Below are 17,743 nucleotides of genomic sequence, written 5' to 3'. Positions count from 1 at the left end.
AACATTGCTCTCTTGAGGAGTGAATATATACCTCAGGTTCAAGGTACTATAGCGTATTTTGTCATTAACAAGCCTCCTGCTGTGATGAGATATCATTATGAGATATCCCCCTTCCCTTCCCCATTGCCATTCTCCATAAACACAGCAGCAGAGTGTGGGTGAACCTGAGGGAGTGACGGGGTCTTATCTGCAATTGTTGTAGCTCACAGCTGCCAGTTCTGCAAAGTCACTGTTTTGACTATTGGGGAAACCTGAGTAGTTTGATTTAAGTTGTAGCAGGACTCTAATGCATCCATTGGATATAAACGGCTGTAGTTTTATGCTCTCAGCAACTCTGTTTAACATCATTTTATCTGGATCTTCTCACAGCAGAGCAGGGATTATGTGAAAGAGTCACAAAGAATAAAAACACACACATTTTTCTGGCATAATGTATGTCAGTGATTATGTTTGTAAGACATTAATTTATTGGAAAATGCTCCAGAAAAGTGTGTTATAAAGCCTGTCTGGAGCAGCTGTCTGCTTAACATCACACATGGACAGGGACCATAAGCACTGTGTAAACTTACAGATATCTTAGGAACTTCCCTGCTCTCTCTGTAGCAGTGTGCAGTTTATTTAACCTCCCGCTGACATAAACTGATGTCACCTATGTAAACACAGATAGATGACACCTGCTCAGGATGGGGGACTTAAGCAGCAGACAGACACTGGGTCCCTATAGGCTGCTGCTCCAGCTGCTGTGTGTGTGTGTGTGTGTGTGTGTGTGTGTGTGTGTGTGTGTGTGTGTGTGTGTGTGTGTGTGTGTGTGTGTGTGTGTGTGTGTGTGTGTGTGTGTGTGTGTGTGTGTGTGTGTGTGTGGACCATCCTCACTCAGATATGTCTGACAAGCAGAGGACTTTGACAGCTAGTCTGAGACTAAACTGCCATACTGTACTTCTGCTGGCTTCAGTGAAAGTAAAGGCTTGACTGATGACAGTAACCTCTTTCCTGCCTCAAGTATTAAAAGGTGTTGTTGTTTAACAAATATTTCAGGAGGACCTAAACGCGCCAGGCGATGTGTCTGCCCAGCCGTCACCTGATGCATCCCCTCTCGCTGAAGCTCCCACTGTTCCTGGAATGTTGGCTGTCATGCGACACGCTATTGATTAGCACTAGATAGCCTCTGCTCTGTCGTCATTCTGTGCTGCCAGCCCTTCAGATACATGATTACGTTTTTTTTTACAGGAAACATGAATGTTCTCTTAGAGCCACTATCAGTACTATTTCTAAGTAATCTGCCATTCTTCTTCATTAACCATTTACAGCGACAATATACTGTAACTACACATTGCAAAATGCTGCATGCAGATCTTAACTTGTAATAACACTGTGACTGCAGGGACCTTAGGATCAGTGATTACTTTTAAACAGTAATTTTGTGGAATCATTTGATGTCCATTTTCTATGCTGTAGAGCTTTGAAAGCTGCTACGCTCACAGCAGCTGGGGCATATTGACTGAAACTAGAAGCTAAATAGGCCTCACCCATGGACACCCTCCCCCATCCCCCCTTATATATCTTTCTCTTTCCCATCCCTGCACTGGCCAGCCCCATCCATAGCACCCGAACTGATAGGACCTGTGAGAGTTCAGATAGGATCCTGCTTAGCCTGACCGCAGTCATGTGATCATGGAGTTGTGTCGAGAAGCTTGAAAACAAATGTACATCGCTAAATAGAATCCTGTGTCCTTGGCTACTGGAGAATGGTCTTGGCTCCTCCTAAAATGAGTATAATTTCTTACATAGTGATTGCTTTTAGTTGACCATCCTTCAAGAGTGGAACGTCAATTGTAATTGTTTCGTCCTTGAGATGCATTTGGACAAAAATGTGACGTTGTTCTCCCAGGGGGCATCTTGGTTGCTCTTTACAGCACACTTAAATCGGGTGTAATTCAGCCACAGTCTAAGCCCTGTGTTGTCACCATTTTGATAAGTAAATATTACGGCCAGAACTCTCAAATAGAAAATAAATTATGGTTTAATGCATAATCAGCATAGTCACTGTGGATGTATCACTGTCACACATCATAGTTATTGCCCGCTGCGAGTGCGAGTGTTGAGGTGAAAAACTGATCTCTCCCACTATAATTAGTTTGTGTGTCCTAATCAGCCGCGTCCGTCAAAAGGCTCGTGCGTCTAGGCTGTCAACCACCTTAACGGATGCTCTGTCTCTATTTCAGAGCTGCATGCCACGTAGTTCCATCCACTGTGGTGTCTTGCTGTGCCATATGTCGGATCACATCTGGACAGCCTCTGTAGCTCACAGCACGTTGACGCACGCGACGGAGTATACTGGGATGCGTTGTCAAGCCTTCTTCAGCACAGAGTATGACACACTCTCAAGCCAGAACCATAGGATATACAGCTGACAGAAATTGGCTGATTTACTAATTAGGCCTGTTTGTAAACAGTGTATTTGAACAAAAACAAAACAAAATAATAATCATGCTAATAATAATAGCTCACTGTCTAAACATGATACATAATGTTTGTAGACACATAACCTCGCCCCGAGGATATTGCACACAGCGCAGATAAACCTGGAATATCAACCACTCAATTTGGCCTTAGTGGGAGTGGCCATATAATTCTATGGGAGTGACGTTACTAGGTGATGTATTTCTCATCGTTTAAAGTTAGTGAATCACAAGACTGCAAACCGTGACTCCAAATGGAGGCAGAACCCGGGAAGAAACTTGAGGTTTGCTAGCAAAGACGTTCCCCCAGGGCTCAAAGGGAGAAAAAAAAAACTATACTAGCTAGCTAATTCACAAAGGACATAGCAAGCTAGCTAGTAATGGCTTCACCAAGGAGAAAAAAGCACCCTCAAAATCAGTGGTCGTGGTCATGTCACACTTAAACTTTGGGAAAAACTATCACAATAGCAAGTACCATCCAGTTGTGTCCCCTAACCCAGACTCAGCCAGTGTATATCCAGTGGGAATAGTCATGTAGAAACAGACCACCAATGCCATGGCCAAATAATCCCATTTCATTCGTTTTAGCTATGTTCTTTGCTGTCAAGAATGATCAAATCAAGATAAATAACGAATGCATTGAGTTAGCCTACTTGCTGCAATAGCCGGCAGAGAAGAAGACTAATGAACAGTATTATTGCAAACAGAGATATTGATAACAATACCTTACTTATTATACTTCACTATACTAACCATGCAATTGGCTTCTCCATTGATTATTGCCAATGAAAGCTCGGGCGAGCCAAACACTAACCTGAAGTGTCTGTTTGCAATCTGACTATCCTGGTGTTCGTCTCTGCCAGCGATTGCAGCAAGTATCCCTTTATCTTGCAATTTGGCTTGATCCTCCTTGATCAACAGCAAAGGACATCACACTAGTAAAATCAGGCTGTCTGGCCATTGATGGTGGTGGTCTTCAGGTAACACAGAGGTAGATTAAGCGTTTGCCATAACCAGTTGATAAGCAAGCAAAAATGTCTCTTTTGGAGACTAATTTTCTCAAATAAATCCTCTGTACATCCCTATTGATGTTACTGCGTGCAGTTTGCACACTTGTGACAGAACTGCATCAAAAACATTTTCTGCAATGTCCATGTTTGGGGGGGGTTTAGGGGAAAGGTGTTTGGTTGATATATTAAGCTGATTAAGGCAATGGTTATGCGCCGTCTGTTTTCAACGGTCTTTCTACTGGCTTATCAAAGGCCACGTTTAACGCGTTGGTCCACCATACCTTTTGCGCATTCGGGCGGAGACGAGACTAGCAGGCACAATACTATTGTCATCCAGCACCTCTATAAAAAAACAAACATATATTTTCTCTGCAGAAGCTTCTGCTCTCTGTTGTCTCTGCACTTTATGGGGCTAACTGTTCGTAGCGCCTGAAATCTCAGGGTGAAAATGTTTTTATGTTATTTCTTATGATGCTCTTATGCTCCGATATCCTTGTCTTTAATTCTCTCTTTGTCTTTCGTACATAGCACAGCACACAAGGGTATTTTAATAAGTAAACAACACAGTTTAGGGTTAGGGTTGGTCTCCCCATGGGCTCTGGCCTGTGTTGAGCATGGGGCCAATGTGCTGTCACACAGACCAAGCAGAAGCCTGCCTCTGTGACCCACATAAGAGGGGCAATCTGAGGCACGGGCCCTGAGTGAAATCAAGCATCCAAAATCATAAGAATCAAATTATCTTTACAAATGGCTGGTAATAGGGCAGGGAGCGTACACAAACAGAGTTACTAACTTCAATCCTGGCTCGGATGCCCCAGTGTTTGTACAGCTGTGTGTGTACTGCAGCAGCAGGTACGACAGAGCAGACATAGGTGGGGGATGAGAGCCAAAGCAACCTTCATGGTGTCTCTCGCTCTTGTTTTAGTGCAAGAGGAGGTAAACTATTGACAGTCGCACATCCTCACTGAACACTATGACCTTTAACTTGTCCCACTTGTTTGGTTCAAGTGTTTGCTTGTACACTTGTGAAAATATGTTTATTGATAACCATCTCCCTCCCTGTTACGACTGCATGCTCGGTTTTCCTCGGTTTTCCTTTATTACTCTGAAGGCACAATCTTCATAATTGGTTGGGACACAGTGACATTGGACAACTCTCTTGAAGCTCTTACTGAAGGTACTCTCCTGAAGTACCTTCAGAAGGAAAGCATGGCTGACTGGTGAATTATGGCCAGAAATAATTGTGTCACTCTAGAATTAAGCCATAGGGATTGGACTCATAGTTACTGGATATTGTGATCATATACACAGATTTAGTGAACTCATTATGTGCATCTAAATAAGAGGCTATTATGATCCTAAAAGCTCCATGACTACAGTATGTCTCAGCTATGTAAAGCCTTTTATCTATGCTTACAGTAGGTCTGCAATTGGTTCATATCAGGGAATTGTACTTATTTGCTTTGTCAGTTGAAGCAGCTTTTGTCTGCATGTGTTCATCACAACATTGTTTTGCTTCTATAGATATATATAGAGATAAAGAAACAAAAGGAATTGACCAGACAAACTAGTTTTTATTCTATTTTAAGAAGTTCAGTCACTTTAAAACAATATTTTGTGTCCTTTGTCATCAGATGTTTTCCTTTTCCCAGTAAAATAGACACCTTGAGTGGTTGATAGACTAAAATAGACACTGAAGGCTTTTCCTTTGTCCTGTACGGTAGTTCTGTGTCTCTTTCATGGGTTGCAGCCAGGACAAATTAAAGTATTTTTTGAATAAGGTAAGACAAAGCCTGAAGGATGATTGAATAGAGCTTTTGTTCAATTATTTACCAGAGAGTACAGACTCTTGTGGACTACTTGAGAGTAGGCAGCATATACATATTTAAAATGGCCAAATAGATATGTTTCTTTAATTCTGTTATTCTATTTGATATTTGGGTTATTGCTCTCTTTGTTGTTGTGCTTAAGGAGATTCAGTGAAGTCTACATGGGCATACATACAGTCCTTATCAGTGGGACTGGTTGTACATTAGCATGTAAGTGAATAACGAAAGCGACTGCTTTTCCTGTGGAAAACATACTGATCCTATTTTTGGCATCACAAAGTCTCTTAACTTAGTTGATTGTGTGCTCTAATCCATAGCCATTGCGCTGGTCTGTTAATACATTGGACATACTTTAAGGATGCCAGGAATAACCAAGCTGGGTCATACTGACCTCCCAGTACTAGGCACTGTTCCAGGCCTCATTAAGTCATGTTCTCTCCTGGAAAAGCCAATATATTTAAATGAGGGATTTGTTGCAAGCACTATGGCTATTACTTCTCCCACTGAGTGGAACCATAAACCCATCACTGAAACACAGTTAGCAAAAGAGAGTAATGGACTAGAGTAGACAAATGGAAAATATGTATGTAATGTCCGCAGGGTGTTCCTTTAGTGTAGTATGTCTTGTGTTTCCGTGGCCTAGCTCCTGCATTTCCTTGTTTGGCTGTAATGCTTTTTTATGATTATAAGGAAGTCCACAATCCAATGTTTTACTGATAGTCTTGTCAGAGTTGTACTGGTTGGTGTGCCATCTCAACCTGTCAGGAATCTTGTCATTGCTGTGAGTGGGTGTGAATTATAAGGGAAGGTCTGGGAGGTGGAACCTATCCTGGTTTAACCACACCCTCAAGCCACAAACAAGGATGCAATACGGATATGGTGTCAACAGCAACACATGACGCCACAACTACTTTTTCACTGAACAAAACAATGCCTGTTCTTTTCCCTAGCAGTTGATGTTTTAGGAGGGTGGGACACTATGCAAATTTGTAATTACACAAACAGTGTGTATGCAAACGTCAGTATGTGACAAGTCAGTACGTGTAGTCATGTCTAACTTTGAATACCATTCAAACGTGTGAAAGACAATCATACCATCAGTGTCTTCTGTCCAATGGTTACAACCCAGTTTAATACTGGGTCTGTCAGGCTGCATGGTAACAAAAGCATGGTGCTGTATGAATGCAATACACAATGTAAAATGATACATTTGATGATGTTTTTTGGTTGCTGGTCTTTTGATGATGCATGCAGTAGCACCTAGAGTATCAGCACCATTACGCTTGTGCAACCCCCAGCCATACCAGTTTATCAGTCTGACAGAAAATTAGGAGCACCCTCTGCTACCACCTGTAGATGTTATCACAGAGCCTGCATTTCCTGTGAAAGATTTTGCTGCATCTTCTTATATTTGAACTAGTGGTGATATTAAATCATTTCACCTAAGAGCTATTGCTATTGGTTTTAATTAAATCTATGAAAAGCATTTGTGCTGCCTTCAATTCAGATCACATATTTGACGCATTGCTAAAATCTCTTTATTAAGTGTGCCGTTCAGCTAAAGACTTTATTACAGAACAGTCTGACATCTTAGTGGTATAGAAAAGACATCCTGGCAGGAAAATATAGAGCACATCTTTTCAATGTTCTGATACTCAGTGTGAGAAAAACATGGACGTAAGATCAACAGCAGCTATTACAAAAACACAGGAGACACAACGTGATCCATTTTTCCGCTTCCTCCTGGAGGGTGTGTGTGTAAGGGGGGGCATTGGAAACAGTGGCCTTGGTTCCCTGGCCCAGCGGAGGAGGTGCGGCTGTGTTGATGGAGGGAGAGGGGGCCTGCAGGATCCTGTATGTCAGCAGGCTGGATGTGAGAGATGCTGGACGGAAGTGCTTCACTGGCAGATGGCCAAAGCTTCTATTCCATCATCCGCCTTTGTCTCTAGCTAGAGAATGCAGAGAGCCTTTAAGGCAGCCACTGCTAAACATATGGATGGAACTTATTCTGTGCATCTATTGTTGCGTCTCTCAGGCACTGTTTTGTACAAATTGCACTCACTGCTTTTTAGTATTCTGAGTTACAAGAGGTTTTGATAGTATTTTGGGGTGAATTGGTGACCTGTGAAATGAGCTCTTGCTTTTGTGTGTTTGGTTACTAGAGAACACATGTATGCCCTGTTACAAACTCTTCTCTCAGACAATGTGCAGCAGGTGTTCATAACATGTGGTTTATGATGGACTTTGTTTATTTACACTTTGCTTAAGAGGAAACTCCCTCCTCTGCCCTGTATTGGACATCAAGCCCACACGCTGATTCTTATTGGCTGCCAAGCTGTCAATCTCAATTCTAAGGGGGTGTTTGCAGGAGGTTTGCAGGGGTGTTTGCAGGAGGGAAGTTGTCATGGAGGAGCTTTTTGTCTATGAACTGCAGCTCTGTCTCCCCCTCACAGTGGGATATCAGTACAGGAAATACGTTGGGGGAGTAACACCTGCCTTATACAGGCCTCCCCCAACCACACGCACACTCTAATACACTAACACACACATGAACACTAAGACCGCTCTTCCTCTGAACTCAATCTGCTGTTTGATCAAAGTTAACACACTAACTGAATCCCAACTGTTTTGTGCTCTGTTACTATAGGAACATACTTGTAGTGCACAGTGAGCAGTTATAATGTTGACCAAGAAATGCCAAAGGATCATTTACTATTACAAGGAAATCTTCATCAACTTTCACTAGAATTTAATGAAAAGGTTTAACATGCAATATAAACAAAGCCTATTTTGGCTATTCTGGTTTTTGCCTTATGTGTCTGATATTTTTTCTGTCACAGGCGTGGAAGAAGCGCTGGTTCATTCTGCGCAGCGGCCGTATGAGTGGAGACCCTGATGTCCTGGAGTACTATAAAAACGACCACTCCAAGAAGCCCATCAGGGTTATCGACCTGCACTGCTGCGAGCAGGTGGACGCCGGCCTCATCTTCAAGAGGAAGGAGTTCCAGGACAGCTTTGTCTTTGACATTAAGACCTCGGACCGCATCTTCTACCTGGTGGCCGAGACGGAGGAGGAGATGAACAAGTGGGTGCGCTCCATTTGTCAGCTGTGTGGATTCAACCAGTCTGAGGACAACCACGGTATGACCCCACCCAGACTGCACCCTGCCCCTGTGCTGCTGGGTTACAACTCTGTTCATCTCTCCATTTGACCATGCCATAACTCTCTCTCTCCTTCCCTTGAGTAACCTCTCTCCTTTTTTGTCTTTCTCTGACTATGGTTGCCATCCCTGGACCATTGCTTACCTGCCTCTCATGTACTGTAATGGTTTATACTCCTGGGATAACTCCTGGGTTTATAGTCCTGGAAAGTTTTAACCTACTGTTTGGACATGATTTAATTACCAGTGTCAAACTCTTAAAAAGAGTGAGAGGGACAATTCATAATAGGGCAAATCCGTGTAAAAGGACCCACGAGGACCAAAATGTGAAATTCATCAGAGCAGATCAATTTGGGTGTCAAAAGAAAGCTTATTTTTGGGAACTTTTGTGAAAAATAAATTTTTCAACCATCTTCCGTCAAGCAAAGGCTTTGACTTCTGGTCGAACATATACCAGAAAATGCCTTTAAAGGTGTTTAGAAAAAACATGAAACCTCATTAATGATAAGGTATAGACCCCGGTCAACTAATATCAGCACTTATATTTAGTTTATAGGAAATGGTTTGCCTTCTGTAAGCTTAAGAATCATTGCCCAGTCTCTGGGTCATTCTGTTACCAAAAACCCACAAAACTGTAAGATATTTGCAGAATGACCACATCAAATCGGTAACGGAATTCCTGAAATTGAATTTGCTACAGTCACTTATTGTACAGGTTATACAGAACCTAAATGGTTTTTGTGGCTGTCCCTGTGGGAGAAGGAACCCTTTTGGAACCCTCACCAAGTACCGCATTAACATCCTCATCTCATGCTCTAAGAAATTAAGATGTCATTGTTGAGTACACTGGGGAAAGCAAAGCCAGCAAATCACACAAATATGGACCACAGGGAACTTCCATTGAGAATGATGACATACAAGTTGCACACTTCTACAAAAAAGACATCACAGGATTTATCTTCATCATTAATGAGCACACTGACACATATGTATGGTGTCCCTAAGACAGATTCTTAGGATCCTTCCCACACTGGTTGAGAACATTTTTGCAGAGGCTATCTCTGAGGCAAACTAGGAGCAGATTGGGTTTCTCTGTGTGTGTCTGCACATGACATAGGCCTACTTGTATTTAGTTTTTTCAAAATCTGTTTTTTGCTATCAAAAGTGGGGGGTATTTTATTTTGGTAGAATGAAGATTTAAATCACATTAAATTAAGAGTTTCAAAGGCAGATTTATGTTTCTTGTGTTTTGTGAGTTTTGATCAATTTCCCTTGTTAATGTTATATATAAGTTGATAAAAAAAATATATCCTTAATGAGAATGTATTGTATATTTCTGTATTTAAACATAAACATAAACTTGCAGATAGGGACTGACAGAAAACTCACAATATGGCAAAATTTCCAGTTTTTATCTTTTTATTTTTGTTTTCAGAGTAAGTTGAATTGGAGAGCCTCATAGATTTTTCCCCTCTTTTGTTTTGTTGAAGAAAGGGACTGATCTCTGCGCATCATCTCCAGCACAATGGCCATACTTATACTGAATACTGAATACAGGCATTTTTAGAACTAGCTCATTAAGCATGTAAAGAACACTTTATTTTGCATATTTGCCACAGTTCCTGCTTTTCATAGCACATCTCGACAGACAATGGAGCAGCCCTGACTTTGACCCACAAAACCAACCCTCCCCCACAGCTATCACACCTCTCCTTCCCAGCCTGGACAGAGACACTAACCTCTACAGCCCCCTCCCCCCGTCGCACCTCTCTCCATCCAGGAGAGAGACGTTAACAAACTGTTAAAGAAACAGAACCCCCGCAAGGCAGCTGGACCAGATGCTGTCTCCCCCTCCACACTGAAGCACTGTGCAGACCAGCTGTCTCCAGTGTTTACGGACATCTTTAACACCTCACTGGCTGAATGCATGGTACCTGCCTGCTTCATAACATCCACCATCATCCCAGTTCCCAAAAAGCAGAGGATCATAGGCCTTAATGACCACAGACCAGTCGCCCTGACCTCTGTGGTAATGAAGACCTTTGAGCGCCTCGTGCTCACCCACCTCAAGGCCATCACCAACCCCCTCCTTGACCCACTGCAGTTTGCCTATAGAGCCAACAGGTCTGTAGACGACGCAGTCAACATGGGACTTCACTTCATCCTACAACACCTAGACTCCCCCGGCACCTACGCCAGGATCCTGTTTGTGGACTTCAGCTCTGCATTTAACACTATCGCCCCAGCTCTCCTCCAGGATAAGCTATCCCAGCTGAGCGTGCCTGAGCCCACCTGCAGGTGTCCTCAGGGCCTGTGCTGTGCAGCTGACTGAGGTTTGGACTGACATATTCAACTTGTCCCTAGCCCAAGCAGCTGTCCCCGCCTGCTTCAAAACCTCCTCCATTGTGCCGGTGCCAAAACACTCCACTGCAACGAGCCTAAATGACTTCTGTCCAGTTGCACTCACGCCCATCATCATGAAGTGCTTCGAGAGGCTGGTCTTAGCTCAACTCAAGACCTGTTTACCACCCACACTGGACCCCTTCCAATTCGCCTACCGGCAGAACAGGAGTACAGAGGATGCCATCTCAACGGCACTTCACTCCGCCCTGTCCCACCTCGACAATAGCAACACCTATGTGAGAATGCTGTTCATTGACTTCAGTTCAACTTTCAACACCATCATCCCTTCCAAACTGATCACCAAACTCAGTGAACTGGGCATCAACTCCTCCCTCTGCAACTGGATTCTGGACTTCCGAACCAACAGGCCGCAGTCTGTTAGGCTACACAACCACACCTCCTCAACCCTCACTCTGAACACCGGCGTTCCACAAGGCTGTGTGCTGAGCCCCCTCCTTTACTCCCTCTTCACCTACGACTGCACACCTGTACATGGCTCAAACACCATTGTTAAGTTCGCAGACGGCACAACAGTGATTGGTCTCATCAGCAACAACGATGAGTCGGCCTACAGGGAGGAGGTCCAGCACCTGACAGTGTGGTGCACCGACAACAACCTGGCTCTCAACACCAGGAAGACCAAAGAGCTCATTGTGGACTTCAGGAAGTCAAAAGCTGGCACACACACCCCCATCCTCATCAACGGGACTGAGGTGGAGCTTCTGGGTGTCCACATCTCTGAGGATCTCTCCTGGATCTCTCCCTCAACACCTCTACCCTGATTAAGAAGGCTCACCAGCGTCTCTTCTTCCTGAGGAGACTAAAGAAGGTCCATCTGTCTCCTCAGATCCTGGTGAACTTCTACCGCTGCACCATCGAGAGCATCCTCACCAACTGTGTCACAGTATGGTATGGCAACTGCTCTGCATCTGACCGGAAAGCACTGCAGAGGGTGGTGAAAACTGCTCAACGCATCACCGGTTCCTCACTTCCCTCCATTGAGGCTGTCCAGGGCAAACGATGCTTGCGCAAGGCACGCAGCATCGTCAAGGACATTTCTCACCCCAACCATAGACTGTTCACCCCACTCCCCTCCGGGAGGCGCTACAGGTCTCTCCGCACCTGAACCAGCAGGTTCAGAGGAAACTTCTTCCCTGCGGCTGTCACCCTACTGAACTCCAACTCTGCACCTAGGTGACAACCTACCAACCCCTGCACCTCCCCCCCCCCCGGACAATTGCACTACTCTACCCTACAGTATTCCTATAAACTGTACATACTGTATCCTCACTTGTACACACTGCTCTTACTACATACCACTGCTCTTCTGTACATATCTGTCTATACTGTTCATAAGTCACATATCCTTATATTTTTCTTTTAATACTACTGTTAATACACTGCACATCTGTACATACCTGTTTATACTGTTCATACAGCATTCCATATTTATTCTGCTATTTACTCTAATGTTACTGTTAATACATATATACTGCTTGTACTGCATTGCCTATACAGCTCATATGCTGCTTACACTGTTCATACTGCATTCTATTTATTCTGCTTATAATGCTACTGCTAATTCATATACTGCTTACACTGCACTACTTATACTATACTGCACTACTATACTGCTCATATACTGCACTACCTGTATATACTATTCACACTGCACTTTTCTGCTTTTTTGCACTTCTGGTTAGACGCTAACTGCATTTCGTTGTCTCTGTACTTGTACTCTGCACAATGACAATAAAGTTGAATCTAAAAAAAAAAAAAAAGGGGGGATCACTGATTTTCTGACAGACAGGAAGCAGCAGGTACGGCTGGGCAAGCTTGTCTCGGAGCCCCGGACCATCAGCACCGGAGCCCCACAAGGCTGTGTGCTCTCCCCTCTAGTCTTCTCCCTCTACACCAACAGCTGCACCTCTAGCCACCCTTCTGTCAAACTCCTGAGGTTCGCGGATGACACTACCCTCATTGGATTAATTTCCAACGGTGATGAGGCCGCCTACAGGGAGGAAGTTGACAGCCTGGCTTCCTGGTGCAGCCAGAACTACTTGGAGCTGAACGCCCTAAAAACTGTAGAGATGGTAGTAGACTTCAGGAGAAGCCCAGCCCCAACATCCCCCCTCATCATGTGTGACTCCACAGTTAACATTGTGGAGTCATTCAGATTCCTGGGGACAATAATTTCAAAGGACCTCAGGTGGGCGGAGAACATCACCTCCACCATCAAGAAGGCCCAGCAGAGGATGTTCTTCCTACGGCAGCTGAAGAAATTCAACATGCCGCAGAAAGTGATGGTTGAGTTCTACACGGCCATCATTGAGTCCATCCTCAGCTCATCAATCACCGTCTGGTTTGCTGCCTCCACTGCCAAGGACAAAGGCAGAATGCAGCAGATCATTGGTCAGCCGAGAAGGTCATCAGCTGCAACCTGCCATCTCTCCTGGACCTGTTACACTCCAGGACCAGTAAGAGAGCAGGAAAGATCATCGCTGATCCTTCCCATGCTGGTCATCACCTCTTCCAGAGACTTCCATCCGGCAAAAAGTTCCGGTCAATCAAGACTAAAACATCGCGCCACCTGAACAGTTTCTTCCCCATGGCAGTGGGGCTCACAACCAAGCCCCCTGCCTCTCTCTGACCCCCCCCCCCCCCCCCACTCTGTGACACAAACAATGCACTGACAGTGTAATTTATAATTATTTAAAATTATTCTAATTTATAGTGTACATGCCCCACAACCATTTTCACAGCCTCTTGTTCTGCTGCTCTTTTTTGTAAACTTGAAAATTTGTTCTTTTTGTTTATACTTTTCTATTTTGTAAATTTCTTGTCAATATTTGCTATTTGTTTTTTTATGTCCACGCACCAACCTCACTAAGTCAATTTACTGTATGTGCAAATATACTTGGCCAAATAAAAGAATTCTAATTCTGATTCTGATTCTGATCTCGAGCCAGAGAGGAAGAGAGTGAGAGAGACATCAATGTGTACATGTGTTTGTTTTCCTTTGCAGTTGGGTTCATAGAGGAACACGGTTGTTTATGTTGGTTGGTCTAAGAGGCCTGTATTATTCACTTACTTTTAAGGACAATATTACATTCCAAGAACCTATCTACCAAAGCAATTGTAAGTAGATTAATCCTAATTCTTCTTCTTAATTCCTTATCTGAAGTATTCCCACCTGCTGGGGGATGCTGTAGAGAGCATTGGAATATGGGTAGATCCCTGTGCATGTAGTTGATCATCTGTAATACCATACTATCCAGATGCTTGATTGAAACAGTCATAGCTTGAGTAAATGTGGTCCTTATGAGTGGATCACACTAGCTTCAGGTTGGATGAGAAATCATGTTATTATGAAACCTGCACTGTATCATCTGTGTGTGTCACAGACAGGGGTGTGGTCTTGTCAGAGTAGGTGGGGAACAGAGGGTTGAGGTAATGATTAAGGTAACATTACAGATTGTGACCCTTTTGGCATGAAACCTCACATCATGCAATATATCTCTGTTTTCATTTAAGGCCGTGTTTCCATCAATTACAGGCTTTTAATCTTAATCTTGTTAATCTCTCTGTTCACATGCAGTCATAATCACTGTGAGCTAGCTATCTAGCCTTTTAGTGGTGTCAGAAATGCTGTAAATATAGTGTCTGTTTATCCCACGTCTTCACTCTCATTGTCTCTCTTAAAGTACTGTCCTGTCCTCTTAGACCCTTATCACACTACAGACCCTTTAGAATATACAACCCTTTTTATACATAGTCCCCTATTTCAGTCACCAAAAGTATTGGAAAATTGGCTTGACATGTGTTTCTGATCAGTCAGGTGTGTTCTGTGACATCATTTGTGCAGGCATAAGAGAGCTGTCAATGTCTAGTATTGATTCTAGGCTTTGCATTTGCCATTGGAGTCTCCTATTGATGTCTGTCAACATGAGGACCAAAGAGACGCCAATGAATGTCAAGGAAGTCATTATGAGGCTGAAATATCAGAAAAATCAATCAGAAACATAGCCAAATCCTTAGACTTACCAAAATCAACAGTTTGTTACATCATTAAAAAGAAAGATGCTTACCATAATTAAGAAAAAAACAAAAACTACTTACAGATCAGGAACACTCTCCAGGAGGCGTGAATGTGTCAGAGACTACCATCTGCAGAATACATCACCAGTCGAACTACAGAGGCTTCACTGCAAGGGGCACTAGTTATCCTCAAAAAGGATGGTCAGGTTACAGTTTGCTAAAAAGTACCTAAAAAGCTTGCAGAGGTCTGGAAATGTTCTTATGGACTGATAAGAGAAATATTGTCATGAACCAGAGTAATTGCAAGAGAAAAAAGGATCTGCTTAAGATTTATTGGTGTAGGGGGTGCTATGGTTTGGGAATGTATATCTGCCACAATAACTGGCTACCTTGTCTTAATTGATGATGTTACTGCTGACAGCAGCAGCAGAATGTATTCTGAAGTGTACAGAAACATCTTGTCTGCTTGAGTACAGGCAAATGCCTCCAAATTCATTGGATGGCACTTCATCATACAGTAAGACAATGACCCAAAACATACTGCCATAGCAACTAGGGAGTTTTTCAGGGCCAAAAAGCAGAAGGTTCTTGACTGGCCAAGTCAATCTTTGGATTTAAATCCAATTGAACATGCATTTAAATTATAAGATTTTGGGCAAAAATACCTCAAGCAAACAACAACAGAAGATGGCTGCAGTACAGGCCTGGCAGAGCATCACCAGAGAATATACCCAGCATCTGTTGAGGTCAATGGGTCGCAGACTTCAAGCAGTTATTGCATGCAAAGGATTGTCGACCAAATACTAAACATGAGTACTTTATTCGGACATTATATGATTTCCCAATACTTTTGGAACCATGAAATACGGGGACTATGTTTAAAAAATGTTGTACTTTCAAAATGGTGAACCTAATCTGAAAAGAAAAACATTGAATTAAAGCTGAGAATCTCTACTTTGACCCCATAGTATTCCAAACTGTTAGAGTACAGAGCTAAAAGAAGACAAAATGCGTCCTCTTTCCAATACTTATGGAGGGCACTGTATCAGAGACAGCACAGTAAGGTTTGCATTGGCCATGTAGTGTGTTCTGCAAAGCCCCTTAGTGCCCCAGTGCTAGATGGACATAGAGATCCACTGGAGTGACTGAGAAAGCAGCCCTGAACCATGGGTGGAGTGATCAAAATTATGGCCGTCAAAGCCCACATGATGAGAACCCTGTCTGACCTTCTCCTGGAGTCAGTTGAAGGCCCACCAGCTTCTTTTGGTTGTTTGCACATACAATATACACACTCCTAGACAGAGGCACTCTCACACATACACATACACATACACATACACATGCACGCACACACACACACACACACAAACACACACACACACACACACACACATACACACACACACACACACACACATCCGCACTTCTATCACTGTTGACATACACCAGCAGCTCCCTATGAAGGATAATTTGTATCAGAGCTGTTATGACCATATCTTCTACAGAGAGTAATCCACACAATTGCAATGCAAATGCGTCTGGCCTCAGATGACTCTCTGTCTGCTGAAGTGTTCTTCCAGACATGCTGTCCCCCATTGTGATGCATACTAGACAGCGACCAGATATGGTCCTTGGGAATGAGCCATGTCTTTCAAAACAATCATTGACTGCTTGTTTTCGGCTCAGTTTTTAGAGCATTGATCAGTCTGTTTATATTAACACACAGTGATTGTCATTAATGCAGTGTGTTATCGTGAAATGTACAGCATTTGGATTTCATGACAGCACTGTCTTGAAATCCAAATGCTGTACATTTTACGATAACATGGTGTTGACTGTCAAGTAATTCCATGGCTTTATGATGACCATAGCTGAATAAGTATGTGAAGTATAACATCTTTATCTCTGCTCTATCAGTTAGGTCTATTTTGTCTGTTGCTCAGACAGCTGCAACCAAAGTGAGTGGGAATTATTGGCCTGAGAAAGCATAAACAAGTCTTCACTCATTAGTTGAAAACATGCATGTGCATACTGTATGCAGTCTAAATATGGGCTTACTGATCAAAATCAGTTCTTCAAAATCAGCTCATACGCTTGATGGCTATGTGTGGTTTTACAACGAGTCATTTTATTGAGATTCATGCATAAGAGAGATTCTTTGCAGTGAAAGGGATGATGTTAGAGATGCACAGTACTGTATGTGTGTATGTGTGTGTCTGTGTTTATGAGAGTGAGTGTGCATGGTGTGGGGATGGGATGGGGATGAGGGTGGGGCAGCAGTCTGTATCGATACTCTGATCTCCCTGTCTGTCAGTGTTGGTCCAGCCTGGCAGTTTAGGCAGTGCACTGCAGGCTCCTGGGACTGGGAACAAGGTTAGCCAAAGGAAGTGGAGGCCTGGCAGCCCATTGTTCAACTCTCTCTCTCTCTCTCTTTCTCTTTCTCTCTGAGCTCTTTATATCCCCCCCCTCCTCCCAAAGTACCCTTCACAGACATTGATTTTTGTTGAAATAACGAGACTCTGTGGTGATGAGAGGTCAGGTTGCTGATGCCACACAGCTGTCTGGCTGGGCCTGCTGCTGCTGCTGCTGCTGCTGTTGCTGCTGCTGCTGTTGCTGCTGCTGCTGCTGCTGCTGCTGCTGTGCATCCCAAAATACTACTGCTGGTTGCACTGGTAGCATGCAGTGCTTGGCTAGAAACAGGAGATTGGAGGGAACATTGCGCAGAGCATCACAGATGTAACATAAAGAGTATGATATGTTCAGTATGATCTGAACATAAAGTTATGGTATGGCAAATGTAAAGTTTAACTGTATTAGAATCCCTTTACAGATAATTTAGATCT

General features: G+C 43.4%; 1 protein-coding gene across 3 annotated transcripts in view; it reads left to right on the top strand.

Moving 5' to 3' along the window:
• gab2 (GRB2-associated binding protein 2) overlaps window positions 1-17,743 on the top strand; it is a 35,854-nt gene that overhangs the window by 7,000 nt on the left and 11,111 nt on the right. For all 3 annotated transcript variants that reach the window (XM_083695466.1, XM_083695467.1, XM_083695465.1), the window contains exon 2: window positions 8,139-8,439. In XM_083695466.1, coding sequence (XP_083551592.1) covers window positions 8,139-8,439 — 301 coding nt within the window. The remainder of the gene's footprint in view (window positions 1-8,138; window positions 8,440-17,743) is intronic.

The sequence above is a fragment of the Argentina silus genome (genome assembly GCF_951799395.1).
Source record: "Argentina silus genome assembly, chromosome: X".
Classification (NCBI taxonomy): Eukaryota; Metazoa; Chordata; class Actinopteri; order Argentiniformes; family Argentinidae; genus Argentina; species Argentina silus.
The sequence above is the reverse complement of the archived record's forward strand: the minus strand, read 5'-3'. Positions and strand labels throughout refer to the sequence as shown.